General features: G+C 43.1%; 1 protein-coding gene across 1 annotated transcript in view; it reads right to left on the reverse strand.

Annotated features, from left to right (window-relative positions):
* The window catches only part of LOC115311275, an 87,450-nt gene extending 65,968 nt beyond the window's left edge, over window positions 1–21,482 (reverse strand). Inside the window, exons 1-6 of the mRNA XM_040220294.1 lie at window positions 21,428–21,482; window positions 16,630–16,695; window positions 15,598–15,707; window positions 6,565–6,636; window positions 5,407–5,558; window positions 5,280–5,326 (exon numbers count right to left, since the gene is read on the reverse strand). Coding sequence (XP_040076228.1) covers window positions 5,280–5,326; window positions 5,407–5,558; window positions 6,565–6,636; window positions 15,598–15,707; window positions 16,630–16,695; window positions 21,428–21,482 — 502 coding nt within the window. The remainder of the gene's footprint in view (window positions 1–5,279; window positions 5,327–5,406; window positions 5,559–6,564; window positions 6,637–15,597; window positions 15,708–16,629; window positions 16,696–21,427) is intronic.
* Window positions 21,483–21,726: the final 244 nt, after the last annotated feature.

Consider the following 21,726-nt stretch of genomic DNA (forward strand, 5'->3'; position numbering starts at 1 on the left):
GCACAGGGGAGGAAGCGGAAATTGCGTAGAAGCAAGTTTGGAGCCGCGGGTTTTTTTGCCGTTCAGTAGGCGCTCCGATGACTCCGACTCGAATCACTCCGTTCAGAGGCAAGGGAGGCGCTACTGAACGCGCCCGATGTACGCGTAGGACTTTTCGAACATTTGGTGCACATCCCATACGTTGTCGAGAGACATTCTTATAAGACCGCAGGGAAAGGCGGCAGATCGAAGCATGCAGGACTAACGAAGTTGCAACGGAAAACAAGCAGACAAAGAAAGAAGCGACTGTCAACGCGCGCGCAGCCGGATCTGGCTTTGCTTATCAGCGTGGAGCCTGCCCTACCCTCTCTCTGGTCACGTGACAGAGCCGACCAGAGAGGAGGGAGGGGGCGACGGCGAGGTCAAGGAGCAAGACACCGGGAGGGAGGGGGGTGGGACACCCCACCCCCCTCCCTCGCACCCCTCTCCTCATGTATTCCATAAAAAAAGAAAAAAAAAAAAGAAAACCTGCGGTTGGCTTTTTGCGCCAATGCAGTCAATGCTAGGGGGGAGGGTGCACGGACCGCTGTACCAACACCGCTGTACACGCGCTTTTTTCCTCTCTTGAAATTGCCACTGCACGTCGCGTTTGCAGCCTTGGAAAGCAGGCGAAACGCGCGCATTTCAGCACGCACGCTGGAAATGGTGTCGGCCATGAGCTTAGCTTGCGCCCGAGCCAAAGAAGCACCCAGCACGAGCTCATAATTTGACTGCTGCAACGGCGGGCGTGCTCTCGCAATGCTCGATGTTCTTGCAGCCAGGTGTTCGCGCGCTACCTTCGCCGCGTCTTGAAATGAAGTGAAACGGACTCTAGAAGTACATTCTTTCATGCGGTTGCGTCTTCTGCGAGAGAGATTCCAGCTGAATAGACCCGTTGCTCTCAGGCAGGGGGCGCGAGCGCGTCCGCAAGACGCGACCATGTTATGCTGGCAGCACTATCCAGGTGGCGCTGTAACGTTCGATTTTGCACATGCCACGTTCGAATTCAAGCATCTGTCCGCATCTGTGGACGCGCGATAACAAAAAGTAAAAAAAAATAATAATAAAAAGGAATTATGCAGCTCGCGGCCTCGGCGTCCCAATCAGCTTTATTATTTCATTGCGTTTTAGAGCGCAGCTCTTAGGGGCCCGTTTCCGGCTTGAGCGGCGTCGCCGTCGCCGTCGCCGTCGCCGTCGGCGTAACCGCGCGGTGCATCATGGGAAATATCCCATAATGCACCGCGCGAGCCTCCCACCGGGGTCACGTGACTTCGTGGGGAGGCACGTGACCCCCCCCGAAGTCACGTGACCCCCCGAAGTCACGTGACTCCCCTGAGGTCACGTGACCCCCTCCTCGAGGTTACGTGACTCCCCTGAGGTCACGTGACCCCCTCCTCTAGGTCACGTGACTCCCCTGAGGTCACGTGACCCCCTCCTCGAGGTCACGTGACCCCCCGAGGTCACGTGACCCCCGCCGATGTCGCGTGACCCCCCGATGACGTCATCGACACTGATGACGTCACCGGCATCCACATCGTCATCGTCATCATCAGTGATGACGATGACGATGCGGATGCCGGTGACGTCATAAGTGATGATGACGATGTGGATGCTGGTGACGTCATCAGTGATGATGACGATGACGATTTGGATGCCGGTGACGTCATCAGTGATGATGACATCAGTGATGATGACGTCATCAGTGACGATGACGATGTGGATGCCGGTGACGTCATCAGTGATGATGACGATGTGGATGCCGGTGACGTCATCAGTGATGACGTCATCAGTGATGATGACGATGTGGTTGCCGGTGACGTCATCAGTGATGACGTCATCAGTGATGATGACGATGACGATGCGGATGCCGGTGACGTCATCAGTGATGATGACGATGACGATGTGGATGCCGGTGACGTCATCGGTGATGATGACGATGACGATGTGGATGCCGGTGACGTTACCGACATCCGCATCGTCATCGTCATCATCACTGATGACGAAATCAGTGACGTCATTGATGTCGTCACCGGCATTCGCATCGTCATCGTCATCATCACTGATGACGTCGTCAGCGACGTCACTGATGACGTCACCGACATTCGCATCGTCATCGTCATCATCACTGGTGAAGTCATCAGTGACGTCACTAATGACGTCATCAGTGACGTCGGTGATGACGTCATCGGCATTGGGGGTCAGGTGACCCCCCAAGGTCACGTAACCCCCCCCTGGTTAGTCTAACCCCCCCCCCAGCGCCCTTCCCTCCTCCTCCTCAAGAGCTGCGCTCCAATTCGGCGTTACAGGGAGTTGTAAGCGGCTTTCACTTTTTTTCATAGCTTCCATGAGCCCGTATGTTTGAATTTACATGATAGCAAAGCCGAAGCTTCTTGCAAAGACATATTACCTGAGCGATGCTGGCACTGCACGGGCGCGCGTGCTTGGAAGGGACACTGCAAGCTCGGAGCTCGCTCTTGTAGCCTCTGCTACGCTGGCACTTAGAATGGAACGGAGTATAAAAAAACTGTAGTGGGGTAAGCGTGATGACGCACGTTCGAAACGCGAGCCAAATATTCTATTGTGCATAGTTGTAAACCCGAGACTGGGGATTACAGCTATGCTCAATTTACACCAGCTAGCCTGCACCCTCACCATTGCTTCATTCTATTGTGCTCGTCTGGAGCGCTTCTCAAAACTTGAGAGCTACGGGCCTATAAGGAAATTGAGGAAAAAAAGATGGACAAAGTTTTAAAGTTCTGTGAAAAATATCGGCTCACCAACGTCGCGCGTTTACGTGAAAAAATAAAAAAAAATGTTAGTTTTAGTTGCAGTATAAGCGCACATCAGCGCACTTAAAATATAAATACAATTACTTGCATTACGCGTCAATGAACCGGCGCTCCCAGCCTTCCGGAAACATTGGCTGCCACGGCTGAAACACCTAGGCGTGCCCAGGCCGCCGATCTGTACGTTCAATATCAAACGGGCTCCCGAGAGCCGTTTGATTAAACCGGTACAATTTGACGGTCAACGGTCACCCGCTTGTGCAACAGGTTCACCGGTTTGAGCAAACGTGCGACAACTTTGCCCAAACGAGTCGCCCATTTACCCCGACGAGTGACCCGTTTGCCAAAGAAGTGACCTCTTTGACCAAATAGGCGACCGTTATGGCTCATATGGGGGACCCTTTTGAGCCATACGGACGACCCTTTTGGAAAACTGGTGACCGGTATGGTTAAACTGTTACCGGTATGGACCCGTTTATTTTCATACAGGCGCCAAATGGTTTTTTTCAGTAGGGATTATGACACGACTATATTTATTGTCCTTAAAAATAAAAGCTTCCGTCAGCAATTAATTTTTATTATTGTACTTTCTTCTGAACTATACACCGCGCGAACTGTTAATGTTAATACTACACTCGCGGTTTTCTTGATTTGAAAAAAAAAAGAAAGAATAAAACATGTAGGGACGAAAACAAATAGTACAGTTCTTTCAAATAGAAAAATACTTTTAATGAAGTCACCCTCAAATCGTCAGCTCTTCCCTTCCCTAACAACCGAAAGCGCTCGAAAAACAAAAGGAATAACATCCTTGTAAAAAAGAAAAAGAAACGCGGGAGAAAGAAGCGCATTAAGGAAAATGATTAAAAGCACATAAAGAAACTGTTAAGGAAACGTTTCCGTTAATGTAATGTTCTTAAAGAAAAAAAAAACAATAAAAATAACGCGAAGGAAAGAAAGAAACATAAAACATAGGAAACGAAAATGGAAAATTATAAAATTGAAGTGAGCTGACTAACTATTGCCCCAGAAACTCAACTGCACTCTTTGATAACATATATGAAGGCGAGGCAAAGTTGAAGACATCACCGTCCATCCGATAGGACTTAATTATTTATCTGTCAAGTCTATCCTTGTTTTACCCGATAACTCGCGTTGCTTAGAAGTGCAGCTCATAGTTCAAAGAAATGCATTTATGCTCCACAACATGGTGAAGAGAGTCACTGGCTACTCTGGTTACTTCAAAGATGTGCTCCCAGAGGAGAGTGTTGAGGCATCTACCAGTATTTCCAATGTACTTATCTCCACAGTTTAACGGATGGAGTACACCACTTGATCTTAGCAAGCGAGAACCCGGTTGGAATGTTGGATGAAACTACCTTTGGAGCACTATTGCTGTTCAATTTTTTTCAAAGTTCTTTGAGGCGAAACTTCCACGAGAAAACAACGCACGTATCAAAACGCGCTGCCATGACGTTGAGGCAGTTAGCGGAGTTACGCAGATAAGAAATGGTAAATAGACATGAAGGCTTCTTTATGGGAAAATAAGAGCTTCCCGATTCTATTATATACGAATGAGAGTGGAACTTTTGAATATCGTTCCGTTACCCAGCCACGAAGAAGCGTTCTTGCCATGCTGCTATTCTGAACGCATCTAGGTGGCCACGGGACTTTGAACGGGAAGAGATAACGTGGAACCGAACAATTCCATGCTTCATCATTTTAGAGTGAAAACTGAAAAAAGGGGAACCGATATTTTTTTTTTAGAACGTTATTAAAAATCCCAGCGCAGGCCGGAGGGGAGAAGAGGAAGTCGAAAATATAAGTACTGTAGAAATTTGTGCGTGGGGTCTTCTCATGAAATCATTACCAACCCGCTCTAATTTTATTTTCGATCGTTGCTCGGGCAGTTTTTTGTACCGGAGAAGAGCGTTTCTCTACATTAGACAGTTTAGGTATTTCTCTATAGTTATGAGAAACACACTCCAATAAAAACAAACGGCAATTCACGTGGGCCACAATTGTCGCTCCGTGTAGATTATTACTCGATATATGTATTCAAAAGTATCCGGGCAAGTGTATCTTTTTAATATCACAACAGTCTTGGAGCTGGTTGCACTCTTAAAAGTAAATAATATCAATGATTGCATTTCTCAATGCCTATTTTCTTATGATTCAGCATAATTTCCAGATCCTTGAATGAATGAATAATCGTTGGTTACCGGAATTATCATCTAAATTTTAATTTTTCTTTATTTTTAACACGTTAGGCTTTGTTTATTACATTTAAACTTTTTGTTGTTCACAATAATTTTTACACCTAATATAAAGAAAACAATTAACGACAACAATTCGGAACGTTACAGAATAAAGAAGGCGATAATCAACCTGACACAGTGGTTACTGCGCCTTCACACATTTAGAGTGTTTTGAAACATTATGTATTAAATGAATTGAATAAATGTAATGATTTCTTACCTTTCATTTCTAGTCTGTATGCCCCCATAAAATCACCAATGGGATCACTATAACAAAAACATGACTAGACTGATAATTGCATTATATGAAAGGTTTCTTTAGCGTAAAGTATTCTGATCATACCGACCTTGTTAGTAGATAGACAACATCAGCGCGTTCGCATTGGTTTGTCTTATTTACCCAGCGGTTAAACATAGCCAATGTAAAAGTGGAGTCTAGCTTTTTCGTTGACTCGTTTTTGAATGTCTTGTATTTCTTGAAAGAACGTTCTTCCTCTTCCTAAAACAGATCGTTGCACAGATGTCGTGATTTCGTGATTAAAAAAACTTCTTGAAATTTAAATATGGTTAGCACGTAAGTGGAATTTTTGTTTTGTTTTATAGATCTCATACAAATCACCTTATTATGTTAAAATATTGTAACACTAGCTTTTGTTAAAATAATGGTGGCTGGATATGTAGGGTTAAAATTAATTAGCACAGTGTGCATAATTTTAAAGCACCAGAATCCATCATGTCACAAAGTACGGTACCCGAGGTGTTGAATCAACATTTATCTCAGAATATCTCATGTTTACTGGATAATAAAAGTATTTTCAAAAGAGTAAGACATTGAAAAATTCGTTCATACATGTGATCAAGTATAATGTTTTGCAGAAAAATATTTTTGTTTTGTTTTAATTTGAGTTCATATTGTATATTAGAAATTTACAAAATTACGCAGGCCAAACATTTCCATTGTGTTAAATATGCGACACGACCCAAGATTCTAAAGCGCGCGTCATGATACACGTATGAAGTATGAAGTTTCAAAGTAGCGATATATTTTTAATATTATATGGACCGCTTTAAATTTAACTCTTATTCGCAGCAACCTAGTGGGATTACGCATGGTTCCTTCTAATGGAAAAAAAGTTTCGTAGGAAGTAAATTTATTTTGTTACGACCGTTTTTGGTATTATATTTAATAAAGCAATGAAAGCCGTCTTTATCGTGCCTCCACAGTCTGGAATTTGTTTAAACAAAAAGGTTTACACTTTTCTGCACGTTGACATTGTGCAAAAAAGGTACGTATTATAAAAATTAATGCTGATGAGAAAATGTAAAAGTGACGCGCGTCAAGAATGTTTCATGCAGAGTCGATTGTAGCAATATAAAATAAATATAGTAAGAAATAACAGCACCAATCGAAAAGACATGGTTATTCCCTGAGCATCAAGACCACGGCGAAATGATTACAAACACTGATTCAATACGGTTATATTTTTTTCCTTCACTTCGCTTACCGTTAACTCCTTTACTCCAAGAAGAGAAAATTTAACATCAGGGCACTTGAAGTTCCAGAAATAAGCCTCTACCTGAAACAAAAAGAAACTTTGAGAATACTAGATTTCAAATTTAAGGCATACGGTGTAACTAGCTCTAGGAATAAAACGAAGGGCTAAGGTGCGATTTTAATACCTTTCTTTTAAAGCACGATCCTTTTATGAGCGGGTTCCTAAATAAAGTACGTCACGCGGAGTTGGAATGAAGAAATGGTAAACCGTGCGCTTGTCGATTGCATGGGTGGTGTCATTATGGGACACGTTGTCACGTGTTCTAATCCACGATGGATTACGCGATCACGTCACATGACGTCGTGGTGACACGTGATTGTGTAACTTGACGTCAGAATGTCACGTAACCGCGTACCTTGAACTCGCCACGTTCCGCAAATACTGAACTTGGCGTCTCATTGTAGAATAACCACGTAACTTGGGGTTATAGTGTCACAATTTCACGTAACTCGACGTCGTATTGTCATGTGACCACGCGCCATGATGTTAGAGTGTCTCGTCACCACGTACTTGATGTCAGTATCAAGTGACCACGTAACTTTCCGTCAGTGGTACGTTACCACGTAACTTGACTCAACCAAGTCACGTGACATCGGTACGCAACAGTATCAGGTGGCCACGTAAGTTAACGTTACAGCGTCAGACGACAACACGTAATGCTCTTTGACGAAGTAACGTATAGTGACGTCATGTGAAACGACGCTGTCGCGTGGCATCGTAGTTTGAATGACGTTAAGTCGCATAGACATGGGGTTTGTATCCCGTGAACGCTGTCAACGAAAGACGTAGAAGAAAATGGGAAGTTTTAAAGTAATGTGCGCGATCTTAGCCCACATCAGCGATAAATTCAGCGCTAACCTCAGCGCATGTCAAGTAAGAGAGTTTTAGAAAAGCGTTTCTCCGTCGCAATTCGAATGCGACGAATCCCGTGCTTGCAGCGCCAACAAGGTGCAGAAACCAATTTTTTGGACACGCGAATTACTTTAAATAAAAAAAAAAAAAGCTAGGCCATGAGCAACATTTTAGATTCGCGTAATTTCGAGAATACGATCAGAGCATTCGAATGGTCATGTCAGCTCGCGTCGCCACGGCACGAGAGGCTTTACACGTCGCCAACAACAAGTTGCTGGCGATCGTTACCGCCTTGTTGAACCTTCCAAATAGTTTATGAAATGTATCTGCTGCATAAATTGTTTGTCGCCCTGACCTGAAATTTCCAGTGACGAGAACGCAACCGACTTCGCGCCCACCCTGGCTCATGCGGCGACCGCCTCTCCTAGGTGCCGCCATCTTCCAACTCTGCTTGTCTTGCTGCTAGACCACACTCTTAGAAAAAAAAAGGTTTTATATATTCCTCTATCAATTAAAGATCGAACTTCTAGTCTACGTTCCTTCGATAAGGGAGGAACGTTGGTCCCTGAACGCAGTGGAGCAAAATCCTTCCCACGTATTCATCTAGTTATTGCGGCCCCGAGTCGAGTGAATTGAGCTTAATAATGCTTAGCGAGGACGCTGCGTTTGTTTTCGGTCTTTACACAAAACGCTGTGGAGGTTAAACCGAAAATAGTTGGGATAGTTTTTGGACAGGCGAATGCCTCGGGCTTCTGGTGACCTCGCAGTGACTGCTGAAAACAATAGCAAGAAAAGCAGTAGGCTGCTTTTGGGGCGAGAGGAGCAGAAAATAAAAACGTAACACGAGCTTTTCCTGAACTGCATTTATTGCCGAAGTCAGCCCCCGCGCGGCTGAGGAAGCTCGCGTTTTGAATCCAGTCACTCAGTTCCCTTGTTGTCAACACTATACGATGTTAAACAGAGACAGCACAAAAACGTCAACTTAGGGCACTTCAGGTCTTACTTGTGCTATTTCTCAAGCAAAAAATTCTTTCTTTAGCACCGCACATTACGAAGAAGTGGTGATCCATTCGCGAAATAAAAACTACCCTCAAATGAGAGAGCGAATCCCAAGCAGCCTACTTGCCTCAATTTTGCACGGTAACCAGAATATATCGCGAAGGGTGAAATAAGGATAAATCGCTCGCCACCTGGTGGCAGTATTAAATAAAATAATTGCAGGTACCTAGGCTGGGCGGTGCCACGTACTGCCGCATTCATAGGCGACAAATTGAAAGTTTTTATTTGCTCTCGGCGCCATTGCTCTTCGGGAATTTACCATACACACTTGTGCATATATTACGGGTGCGAGAACACAATAGCATCAGCTAAACAAAAAAAGAAGAAAAAAAAAAAAGAAAATCGCATATATACACGAAACAGACAAACCTGGACACTCACTACCCCGATTACTTACTCTTAGCACCGCGATTCTTAATTTATTGCTCGTCATTTTGAAGGTACGAATTTTCTCCAGATTTTCTCGCTGAGAAATTAAGCAATACATAATGTTGACACTATGTTGACATCTTCTCAGGAATGTCCTTCCTCAGGAGGCATTTGCATCGGCCGAAGAGAAGAATCTCTTAAAAAAAGTAAACGTTCATGCCGTAATTATTCGCGACTGCCGATTAAACAGCTCGCTAAACTGCGGGTCCTAGCGGCCACGTGTTCGCTGCCCCGCGCGCTGCCCCGCGAAGCGTATTCTGTAATGCACTAGAGACAGAGTTTTTTTAACGTTGTATTTTTTTACGGTGTTCGTATGCGGTACAATTGTCGCCTTGAATTAACCTCTCTAAAGAAGGTATTCACTCAGCTTGAAGCGACGCTTCACTGCCTTAGGGGTAGATAAATTGAATTTCGCTCAACATAAGTGCTGTCAAAGACGCAATTTGCTGCATGGTTTGTATATGGCTTGCTACGTCCTCGCAAGTTCAAAAACCAGCTTCTCGGAGACAAACCGACTACCGACTAAAACCTATCCGGCTATATCACAAAGCACATTTTCCTTACACCGCATCGTTATTTCTGCTTAATCACGTTGAATGCTATTATACCGAACTGTGCATATACGTACTTCCTGTAAAATATCAAGCCTGTTCAGCCCTTCCCCGAGATCGCAATCGCTTTCGAGGAGGGAACAGCACATTGCAAAAAGGTACGTTGGTCCGTACGATTGAAGCTGGGTTCAGACAGCGTTCCAACATAACCCGTTAGTTGATCGATTGGACATAATCGATCAAGCGAGGTTTTGAAATTCTAATGTAAAGCAGAATGTCAACCTGCTACGGTATACGTTATCTCATCGTGACGTAACACCACTGGCACGCCAAACACATTGTGACATCGTCATATATATGATTCCAGTTGTCGTTCCCAGCGTCCATCACTGTCATGGTGATCTTGGTGACACGCAGTAATACGAAACCATGGCGATCGTCGTTGGTGATAGGCAGCAGGAATCAGAACCGAACGTACAGCACAAAAGACACGCTGGTTCACGGAAGAAAACGTGCCTGTCTGAGACGCAATGTTGCCACTACGGCGATGGCAAGCGTCGTCCCAAACGTTGCGGTTCAGGAGTTGCGGAGAAAGATATCTTAGCCCAGGGTGCGTAGCACTGCTGACACGGCTCGGGATCTTCGATGTCTCTAACGGCTTCGTTTGCTCATTTTATAAAATTGGTGGTAAAAACAAAAATAAAACCATAGTCCTCCGCGTTTTGAACTAGAAGGCTGAATTACAGGCGGCCTTTGCTGCCGCTGACGCTAAATAAACTCAGCAGAGTATATTAAACAGCCCCTGCGACGTGCCCGGCATACTAAACCGAAAGAAGGTGAGCCAGGAGGGAGGAACTTTCCTTTCGTATGGAGGACGAAAAAACTTCTGGTTCCTCCCTTCTCGTGTCCGCTTGACGGCGCGTCAGTGGAAGGCAGGAGAACGCGCCAATGCTACCTGTTTGCCATTCTTCTTCCTTAGAATGCACCTAGGCTACCGTTTAGAACGCGCCGTTTGGAACTTGGGGGCGGGTCGTAAAAGGGAGGAAAACGCACCGTTGCCCTGGGTTTTTTCTCCACTTTTTCTCAGAGTGCGCCGTTTCTTTGAACGCGCCGTTGTTCAAAACGCGCCGTTGCTATTTTTTTCACCCCGCATCGTCAGTGAGTCATATGGTTTATCCTCCAGCATTTTTAGAGTGACGTTTGTTGCGACGTTGTGGGCATGTATTTTTTTTTTATTCTTGAATATTGTTATAATTGACATAGAAGCAAATTTCCTTGTCGAAAAGTATTAAAAGGGTCATGAAGTAATTTTTCTACTTCTTTCTCCTTGGCTTTTCTCCTCAACTCAAAAAAGAAATAAGAAATTACGCAATAGAGACGTGCTTGGGCACTGGCACGGTGACTCCAAGCTTCCGTAATTCTTTTTAAGCACGCCGTGAAACTTGTCATTTTCAACGGATGATGAGTACCGTCACAGCCCTTGTTGGCGACGAACACGAATTCAAACATTGTCGCCGAACTGACTGTTGACTAGCGTGTATATCCGAGTTACGCACTTCTCGCGTCCGTTGCGTGAGCTGGGGTAGGCTCACGTGCATTGGGCACCGCGTATAGATCGCAGCGAAAAAGCGAAAAACTTACGAAGAGAAGGAGATACAAAATAGTCATCCATATGTTCGAATTTTCATGCCAAAAAGCAGGCTTTTGAATTTCTACCCTCTTTCTTTTGACCCACTAGATGCTATGCGATTAGTAAGACTCCAATAGAAAATTATTTATCCCAGCCCAAAATTAATTTCATTTTCTGTTATCATATTGCACTCTATTATTCGCGCAGTATATTTTATATTGAAAACTAAACATTTCTTTTTTTTTTTTAGGTGCACTTGTGGGTGTAAGTATGATTGTCTTCGTAAGTATGATTGACTCTTTTCTTTTTTCTTTATATTTGCTTTCAAAATCTTTTTTTTTGTATACAGTCTTTTTTTTAACTCCTGGTAGACCGATCTCACCAGCCAGTTTGACTACGCCGCCGCTGCCGCAACACATTGAGAGATCTTTAGTCTCGTTGCGCGTGTGACACATCGCTGGAGCTCCGCGCGACTAGAACAAGGAGCAGCACGAGCAGTTTCGAGTACTTTTGCCAGCCCCCCCTGAACCAAAAATTATAAGGCTGCCTCACGCATGCGCCGAAGCTTGGTGAGATCGGTCTTTTGGCCTGCAGTATTTGATAAATAAAAGTGAAATAGAGTGCACCGGCTGTGGTTGAGAAAAAAGAACCGCGGTTTTCACCCAGCGTAAATAAACTGTGCATCACAGGAAGGTAACACTCCGCCAGAATCTGACATCAGCCATTTTGTGGTAAGATTCTAAAGTTTGAGGACCTGTCGTTATCATGATTAAACGACAAAAGAGATAGGCGAAACATTCCTGTCAGCCGCCATCCACTCAAGCATGATACCATACACGCAAGAAATTACATTGTGGGTGAGCTGTTATGGGATATATTTCTGCAAAAAAATAAACTGCACAAAAAAAACTACATAACTTTTTTTTTTTTTTTGCAAAGCATTTATTACGAATAAAGATGTCATATGAGTCCGTAATGTCAGATCTTGTTTTCCCGATATTACGCTTAAGATGACGTGTAATCAAATTTTTTTTTCTGTTTTATTTTTTATTCAGTATTCGCAACTCCAGCGCGCCGCTCGCCCTCCCGCGGACGAACGGAGAACCAGAGGAGCGGGGACGGCAGCGGCGGCGGCGGCGCGGAAACGGTGGCAAGGACTGTAGGCCTTGATGCGTGAAGCCGTTTTAACGAAAAAAGTGGGCGCGTTAAAAAAGGAATTCTCGTCCTCCGCCTTGCAACAGCCTTGCACAAAGGACCGGGAGGTCAAATTTCATTAGGGACTTTTCGTGTCTCGCATACGCTGCGGATTTCTAGTCTTCTGCATGGCCCCCAGCTCAATCTGTGCTCAACGTGACGGAAAACGCTCCCGATAATAATAAAGAATTCTGTATTACGGTATATGAAAAGTCTATTTTTTGCCATAAGTAGGAGCAAACTCGTCGCGCCACGGTATGTCGAGCAATGCAAATCGGGAATGGGTTCGCGTTTTAAGGCCGTTACAAGGAACATGACCATTTATTCCAAGCACTTTAAAAAGACATAATACCCGTACTTGCTTTGAGGTAATTACAAAGCAAATAAAAAAAATGCTCAAAGCATTTTAAGCGCGTCTGTGTCAGCCGGCCGTTTGTGACGAGAGCTCAGAACGCGCAGTTTTGGCCAGAGGGACGGCAATGTTGCAAATAACACGGTATAACAAATGTACGGTATATTAAGATATGTTTTTTTATAGATCAATAAACCAAACCCCTAAACACGCCGATTATGTTAATAGGCAGTTTTTGCATAGCGTAGGGCACCTTTAAACTTCAGTTGGACGTACAGCGCACTGACGTTCAACCGGCGCTACCAACTTTCACGAGCGGCTTAATAGCGGAGTTGTGCAACTTATTAAAAGAGCCTAAGTAAGTGTAAATGAGTGTAAAAAAAAGAAAGTAATCGAGTTTTCTAGGCCCTACTGCAAAACCTCGGTGTTTTTTTTTTTTTTTTTTTTTGTTTTTCGGCACTCTTTGATGCGTACTTTAGCTGTTTCATATATTATATTGCGCCGTCATCAAGCCTCTCGTAAAAGTTGGGGCAGTCAGTTTGACGTCAGTGGGCTGCACGGCGAACTGAAGTTTCAGAGTGCCGTATATGTGACAAGGGCTGTAAGGACTACAACATTTTTTTGTTTGTTTTTGTTTTAAGAGTGATGAGCACGGCAACGCTCCTGGCGCACACTGAAAATTGTGCTTCAAAGGCGCAGCGCGAGCTGGCGGTGGTAATGCGAAACCACACGGTAGCCTGCGGTAATAAACTTTTTAATTAATAACCATAGAGTTGTTTGATTATGTGTTGCAATACACTAAAACCGAGACGGTGAGCAGCGATTTGAGAGGCTGTGACGCGAAGACACCAATACTGTGTATTGCTGCTCTTCGAAGCTTGGCGATCACCGTTCGCGGCTCTCTTTTTAGAGCACTAATGGCCAGGCAAAGCGCAAACATATCTTCATCACCCTCAAAAATATTCTGCCACAAACAGTAACGTGACCGGCGCCTAAAACGCGCTCGCTCACCACAAAGCTTCACACTTTGAGGTTTCTGCAACTTTTAAATAAGAGCATGCTCGTCTTCCTAACGTGCATCAGCATCTCCGTCACCTGTAATATGATCCCTCCCTAACCGCTTCGCATTTGTAGACAAACAAATCATTTTTGCGCGCTGAACAGCGCCAGCGAGCAGGCGCACGGGATATCCTGGAGAATCTTTCCCCGTCTCTTCCGCCATCTTGAAACTACCGCCCTGCCACCTATAGGGTGTTGGAGTTGCGAATACGTTTCGCTCCTAAAGTTTCGCGTTTTATCCCAGCCGATGGCGTCACATTCTCACGGAGTTCCAGGTTCCTGCGATGCGTTGGTTCTTTACGCGGATCGACGAACGCGATTCCTTTACAGCGGAGCTGCTAAGGGCTAGCTTCCCCAGTCTTGTGTACGGGGGCAAACAAATGTCAACACAAAACGCCGGACAGCTACCGCCATCTTTGAGCGACGTCGGCAACCAGAAAACCGACTTGCCGGTTGTCTGATTGCCGCCGTCGCTCATAGATGGAGCCAACCTTTCCAGCCTTTCTACTCTGGCTTGCTGACTTGCGGCCGGCCATTACTTCATTCCCACCATATATAGTACAACTTCGCTGGTCTTCATTCTTCACCAGAGTGGAAACGATAAAAGTTTTTATTTTTTTATTTTTGCAAGACCACCGGGTAAATTTGGCGCTTTGCAAAAGTGTGCGAGAGCAGTCCGAAAGGCTGATAAGACCATGGTTTCCCAGGCATTTTTCGAATGATGATGTGTACACCTAAAACCTAAGACATTGTTTCGGTTCTACGCACGCGCGGTGCCAACAACGCTATTTCCTTTAAAACGCCAAGCTTTTGGATGCACTATTCTAAACTTCCTAATTTCATATCTCATGGTATAAGAGTTTTTGAAGTCCGCTTTCTTAGTAATTCAAAATTTATACGCAGGATAACGATCATAACTCTTTTACAAATACCGCCACAAGTCCATTATAAAATTGTTCAGAATGGAAGCTTGGGCGTGTTGGTAAGGCATGAGTATTTAAAACGTACAATGAAACGGACGTGACGGAAGAAAGGAGACAAGCAACCGCTGAACTTACAACTGAAGTTTTATTCGTCAATGCGGAGCCTATATACATGATGAAACTCACACAATCATCGTGCATGCTGTCGTTGTGAAAGAAAATCTAATTCTTTAGCCGACAAAAGAACTGACGAGACGCTGACATACTACTTTTTCCCCAAGCGTACTATAGCCTCTGTCATTTTAATCTAATGCGGAATTGAAAAAAAAAAATACTGTCATTGGAAGAAGTGTTAATGCCTTGACCGGGCGATTATAGAGACAGGCTATAGCGCGCTTGGGGGAAGAGTGTGTCAGCATCCCGTCGGTTCTTCTGTCGGCTAAAGAATTTGATCCTCTCTCACAACACAGAATGCACGAATTGTGCTGGTTTCAGTGGGGTGTTATTGGCTTTGTGTGTTTCCCTCGTTTGATCCTGTATATAGGCTTCGCCTTGACGATTAAAACTCCAGTTGTAAGTTCAGCGGTTGTTTGTCCCCTTTCTTCCGTCCCGTCTCTGTCGTTGTACGTTTTAAAGAATCGATTATGAAGCATGCCCGGATTGAACAATAAGGCAGAACAAAACCAGAGGTTTTTGGATATTTTATTTTGAATATGTATGAGGTTGTCAGTGTGCATTCATTTGCTCTACACTCAACTCATCTGCTAGTTTTGTATTTGAGAAGCATACTCAATTTACACCTACTAGTTTTTTTTTATCAAAATAGTTGAGGCAATTGCAAAAAGCAAACCGATTTTAACACTTCTACTTATCTACTCCTTAGCTGAAAATTGAGTTCTATAGCTCTGTGCAAATCAATTGTGATATACGTACGTTGTTGACGAGTACTTTGATGTACGATATGACGTCCGAATGCTTATTTTTAAGCAGTTTCCCGTAGGCTGTATCCACCATTATGTATATTCCCACGTCAATAGTGCCAACTAGAAAGGTAAATTTTTTTTCTCAGAACATCCATTTTTTTACACAAGGGTGTTCCACATATACACATTCAGCGTTGGTCATCAAAATAATATTTTGCCCCTAATTATTTCACATATCTAGCGCATAACATCTGAGTCGGTGTGCAATAAACCTAAGAAGAAGAGAAAACACTGAATAACAGATGCGAAATTTTACATCTTCCTCAGCAGGTCTCAGAAGTCGGAAATCAACGGTATTAATGAACAAGTCTTCATCAAGAAAGTCGCAAACGTAGAAAAATGTTTGAACAGGAGTAGGGGCTTTATTACACGACGTTTCGGGAAGAGACTTCTCGAAACGTCCTGTAATAACGGCTCTACTCCCTAGTAAAAAAAGTCATTTGTATGAGAAATTTCTTGTGTCCAATAAACACATATGAATCATACAAGATATATAAGAACATACAAGAACATATAAGAACCATATAAGTATTATATGAGAACTATATAAGAATTATATAAGATATATAAGAACCCCATAAGAAACTTATAAGAAAGTTCCCACTAGTTTCTCATATGGTGCTTGTGTGTTCTCATATATCTTATATAGTTCTTATATAGTTCTTATATGGTTCTTATGCGGTTCTTATATGTTCTTATATGTTCTTATATATCTTGTATGATTCATATGTGTTTATTGGACACAAGAAATTTCTCATACAAATGAGAATTTTCAGTTCAAACATCTTTCTAACGTTGAGTAAGAAATCGGCAGATTATGCAATTGTTAATGTCGGAAGGATTTTTTTCTAAATTTGATAGAATAAGCATAGCTCGAATCTTCTGAGTTAAAACTTAAGAGAGTTAAATTCGGAACGCCGCTGTCCTAGGGGTGAGACATTTGATTTATTTTTAAAAATTTAATATGTCTAAATGTTCTTACCAGATTTACAAAGGTCTTTGTACCGGTCATCAGTTTCATAATCATCTCCTTCGCAGATTCCTGCACCTGTAAGGAATATAATGTTTGGTATCGCTTAATTTATAATTCGTACCAAAATTATATGAATATTTATACAACTATCAGCAATTGTTTGTGTGGTGACCACTCGTCCATATTTAATGAAACAGCGAACATATGTTAGCCTACCTAAACGAAACTGGAACCACCCTACCCTACTCCAGTCCACAAGGTATATAATATGCATGTCGATACGATGGATAACACAAATCGAGAATGAATTTGTAATTTGTGTTTTCGCCTCGCCTGCGTTGCTCCTATTGAACAACTGGTAATTTCGGGGCACTCCTGGCATTTCTAGGTGCTTCATACGCTACTTCAGTGATTTTTAACAAAGCTCAGCAGGTTTTTAATTTTAACGGTACAAAGCAATTCAGCATTAATAACGCTTTCGCGTCTTGTTTTAACAGATATGTTTGAATTAAATCTAAACGTTCTCTAAAAAAAAGGCTGTTTCTTAAGTTCGAAGGAAGACCAACGAGCAGAAAAGAGGAAACTCTCCCTCAATTCTCTCTATCTGTGAAAAAGAAGGAAACCCTCCTCCTTCCTGTGAGGGTGGCTTAGAGGCCCGCTTCAGCGGGGAGAGGAAGATAAAAGGCTGTGAGAAGAAATGAGGAGATGAAAACTGGGAAAGCGGTTTTCTGCTCCGTAGAAGAAGATTCTGTAGGTCGGTCTTGAACAGATTTGTTTAGGAAAAGCCGTGAAAGATACACCAATGCGTTTGGGCAGGAGAGTTATGCGGCCGGGGGGACATAGATTATCCTACTCATAGTTTTGAGTAGGATAATTAAAAAGTAACGATTTAATTAACGAAAATAGACAAATGATTTCAATTAAAAACTGCTGAGCGTCATCGATAACCACTTAATATGTCATTTTAGAAATAGCTTAAACGCGAGGGAAGCGCAGTAGTGCTCTAAATTTACCACATGTTAAACAGGTACAATGCATGGCCGTTAAAACGCGGGCAACAGACGGATAAACCACGCGGGCGCTTTGTCGTAACGGTAGCCTTGCTGCCGCACACGGGCGGGAACCTTAGCGCTCCACCGAACTTCTCACGTGCTCCAAGTCTTTCTAATGTTGACTCTTTTAGTCCTAAACCCTAAACTCGTCAAACACAAAGTTGGAGCCGAAAGTTAGCGGAGCTCGCCAATTGGACGCCGGCGAAAAAAACAGAAAATCATCGTCGGAATTTTTTAATCTGTGCGCTCCGTGAACTTCGGCCCAACCTTGCGTTTGACGAGTTTAGGGCCCTTGGAGTGAAACAGAGTATAGTTTGCGGCGCCACAGACGGCGTGGCGAACAGCTAAATTAACTGTTCCATGTATGTGGGGCGTTCTAGCTTTTTTTATTTAACATTGCCTTCCTTCTCGCAGTCGGTGCAAGGTCGATTTATACGCGTCGAATGAAAGTGGTGATGTGGGCGAGTGGTGTTCGTGTGTAGGCAGTGTATGAACTAGCGCACAGCGCAACGGAGAAGGGAGAGAAGAAGCACACACCACGAGTGAGAAACTGACAAATAAGTATTTATCTACAAAAAAAACAAAAAAACACAGCAAACCACCATATCAGTATTGTGCAAACACATGTCCATAAAGGTTGTCTTATTTCTCTTTGTGTAAGTAAATTGAAGTTTGGGTTTCGCAGTTGTTTTCGCACTGGTTATTTATTTCACACGCATCTAATCATTTCCTGTGTCTTATCAGCTCATCTTTCAATGATCGTGATGTTGTAAGAAAAAGGATGACACAAACAAGTTCCGCAGTGCAGGGGTAGATGACCTCCCGCTTTTGATCGCTGCTGCCAATCTAGGTTGAGAGTATTTGCATGCAGCTTTCCAGGGGTCATGCCAAAGAAGTCCTTAGGATGCTGAAAATGCGTTCGGATCTCCTGAGGAACTGGAGGCCGGTGCGTATACTGCACGACTATATGAAAATGTTGTATATGGGGGGCGGCTCTTTACCAGAGGGACTCCGAAAACATCGAAAATGTCAGCATCTGCTGAAAAGACTGACAGAACTTATTTCGCAATGAGTTAGAAGTGGGATGCCTAAGCAGACCCGATCGCAAGTGCTAAGCGGGGCGTCCAGCTTTCAGGATATGTCTTTAGAACTCTCGCAAAAGGCAAGTACAGTGTCAAACCACATTTGAAACCGCGTGAACAGTTAGCTGTGCTGCGCTAGGTTTAAGATAGGTCTGATACAAAAGAAAGGAACGAATATGTTTTACAGTGTGTTGACTGTTTGTTACGTTGTGACAAAAACACTAATACGTCGTCAACGCAAGGCGCGGAGGACGTTGGAAAGGGTTTTTTTCATTCACCCAAAAATAAAAAGAACGAGCTTGGCTTCTTAAAGGTAGACAAGAAGAGGGGATGTTTTTTGCCAGGCTACCACGGGACATGTTTAAGTCTAAGTCTATCGCAGCCATTCTTAAGAACTTTAAACTAATTTCGTTCGATCCGAAGAAGGTTAAGACTGCTGCACTGAAGTTGTGTGATGGTCTGGCGCTGGCTAACTTGGAGTGGAGAAGGGCGCAAGGAAGAGCAAGAACAATCTCCTAGATGCCTTCTTTGCTGTAAAAACACTCAAGCTGGGCCATTTATTTACGACCATTGTTATAAGGTGGGCGCTTGGCAAACACTGCTTAGCTGCACTGTAAAATATGTTTGTGCGTCTACTTTCACGCACGAAACCTCGGAGAGCCAATCACCGCAACTTACAAAGGCAGCTCAACGAATGACAATGCCGAAACATATGTTTAGACCGAAGAACGCAATCTGAGTTGTGACATTAAGCAATGCAAAACGTCACGCTTGCATTGCTTAATGCCACAACTCAGACTGCATTTTTCGTCTAAACATATGTTTCGGCAATATCATTTGCAGAGCTGCCTCCGTAAGTTGCGGTGATTGGCTCTCCAAGTGTTGTGCGGGAAAGCAGACTCAGGAGCTTTTTTTCGAGTGTGGTTTCTTCAGAAACAGTTGGGAACGTTTTAATTATTCCACCAGTCTCTTGTGTAGAACTCGCAAGCTGTTGTGGAGTTCCTTAGAGATAGGTAATAAACAAACTCGGAGGTGTTTTTTTTTTTTAATATCTACATTGAGGAAGTTTTTTATTCCGTTCCCGGTTAGCGTTTATTTGCTTCGATACGTCACTGTGTCAAGACAGATGAAGTGCTTCAGTGTCAGAACGCAAAATGTACGTCCGTTGAAGTATTCATGGAAGTGTTCAAGCTGTATTTTCATTCGACGGTATTTCGGTTTGAAAGTGGTTACTCTGAACAAAAGGAAAAAAAAAGATTCATAGGCTATACTGTAGCCCCCGTACTTTGTGATATATCTTTGGCAATGTGCGATCGAGCTATGAAACAATACTTGGACGGCAAGTGTGCTCTTAGGTTTTTTACATATGTGAACGATTACATGGTGGCCACAAAAGGTGTTTCCGGGGAAAAGGGGAGGGGCGGGGCGGAGTGGCATTTGACAATGATGTTGTCAAAGCAGTGCTGGAAGCTTTTGCTGAAAACTCCGAGCACTAAGTTTTACTTGCGAACTCCAGGGTGGGGGAATCTACATTAATTAGATCTAAAACTAGAGTTCAGAGGAAGTCATGTATTTTCGGGCTATCGTCTTTGTATGAAGAAGGGACTTTTGCCCGCTGATTCTTCACACTCCAGGAGTGCAAAAAGGAGCAAATGCTTTACCAAAAGAAGGTAATTAAAGTGCCGTTTTTCTTGAAATCTTCATACGTCTGCAGAATAAACTAGCCGTAATGAGAGTAAAAAAACGAGCTCATTAAAATTTATTGCTTTGAGATACCTGCTTATTAATTACGAAGTTTCACCCATCATTCTTTCGTGCTTACTGTACCAATGAGGCCTTTCGAGGTTACTCGAAATGAATAAATAAAAAAATTGAATATATCTATACGTCATTTTATTATAAGTCGGATTGTAGTCAAATGCTAGAAGTCATACAAGACAAGCGAAATATGATAAAATAAAGGTGTAAGGTCACATCACACGCCTGGGCTTGATTGGCTAAGCTAATGATAACATGCACACCGAAAGACGACGTTGTGTTTTGACGCTGCTTGAATCGGAGTATAGGGCTATTAGCATCGGCTTCGCTCTGGCTTAAAATTAAACGAAGTAAAGTTACTTGCAATATGAAAGATCTCTTCGCCTAATCAGTTTAAGCGTTGTTGTTAAGTCCACACTTGTAAGAAACATATAATTATATATGAGGCTAACAAAGAAAGTTGAATCTGTTTTTTCGAACTAAGAAATGTTGCCTTTTTCAAAGCGAATTCGGCCTATTCACCTTGAAATGCATTCTCTAGTGGGACTTTCATATTGTAGGAAGGTGTACATCGTAAGGTCATCTGCGATTCGAAACATCAGTCACATGTAGAGCGAAGTACCTACTCCGTTTCTAAAAAAATGCCATTGAAATGCAGGCTGATTTGATTTATTAATAATAGGTTTGGGAAACTGTATGAAAAAATAAAAATGCACCAAATGATCTGGTTCAATAAAAAGACAAAATACAATACATCAGTAGTATATCTTTAACGCAATTTGTTATTGTGTCATATTTAAACAAATATGCGCCTCAGATATCTACGAATTATGGTACGAGCTAAGTAAGAAAATTCACACGCGGCGTTATTTTATAAAATATCTATTTTCAATCACGATTTTCTCATAAACTTACTTGAAGGGACTAGAAGAGCCGCTGTTAGAAACACGAAGAAGGCAACCGAAAGCATTGCGTTGTCTTGAACAAAATCAAAGAGACTTGCGGTCATAAGCGAAACGGAATAATGTTCAACGTTCGTCTGAATCGTATATCAGGTCTTCTCCTCCATTTGTTTTCAGAGCAGGGACAAATATATTTTTTACGCGATATTTACACACCACATGTTACTTCCTCGAAAGAAAAAAAGAGAAAAAGACAAGTGCTTCTATTGTTCGGTTTCGAAACGTTGTTTATGCTTCACTTAAAGATTAAAA

The sequence above is a fragment of the Ixodes scapularis genome, unplaced genomic scaffold, assembly GCF_016920785.2.
Source record: "Ixodes scapularis isolate PalLabHiFi unplaced genomic scaffold, ASM1692078v2 PGA_scaffold4__175_contigs__length_147842914, whole genome shotgun sequence".
Classification (NCBI taxonomy): Eukaryota; Metazoa; Arthropoda; class Arachnida; order Ixodida; family Ixodidae; genus Ixodes; species Ixodes scapularis.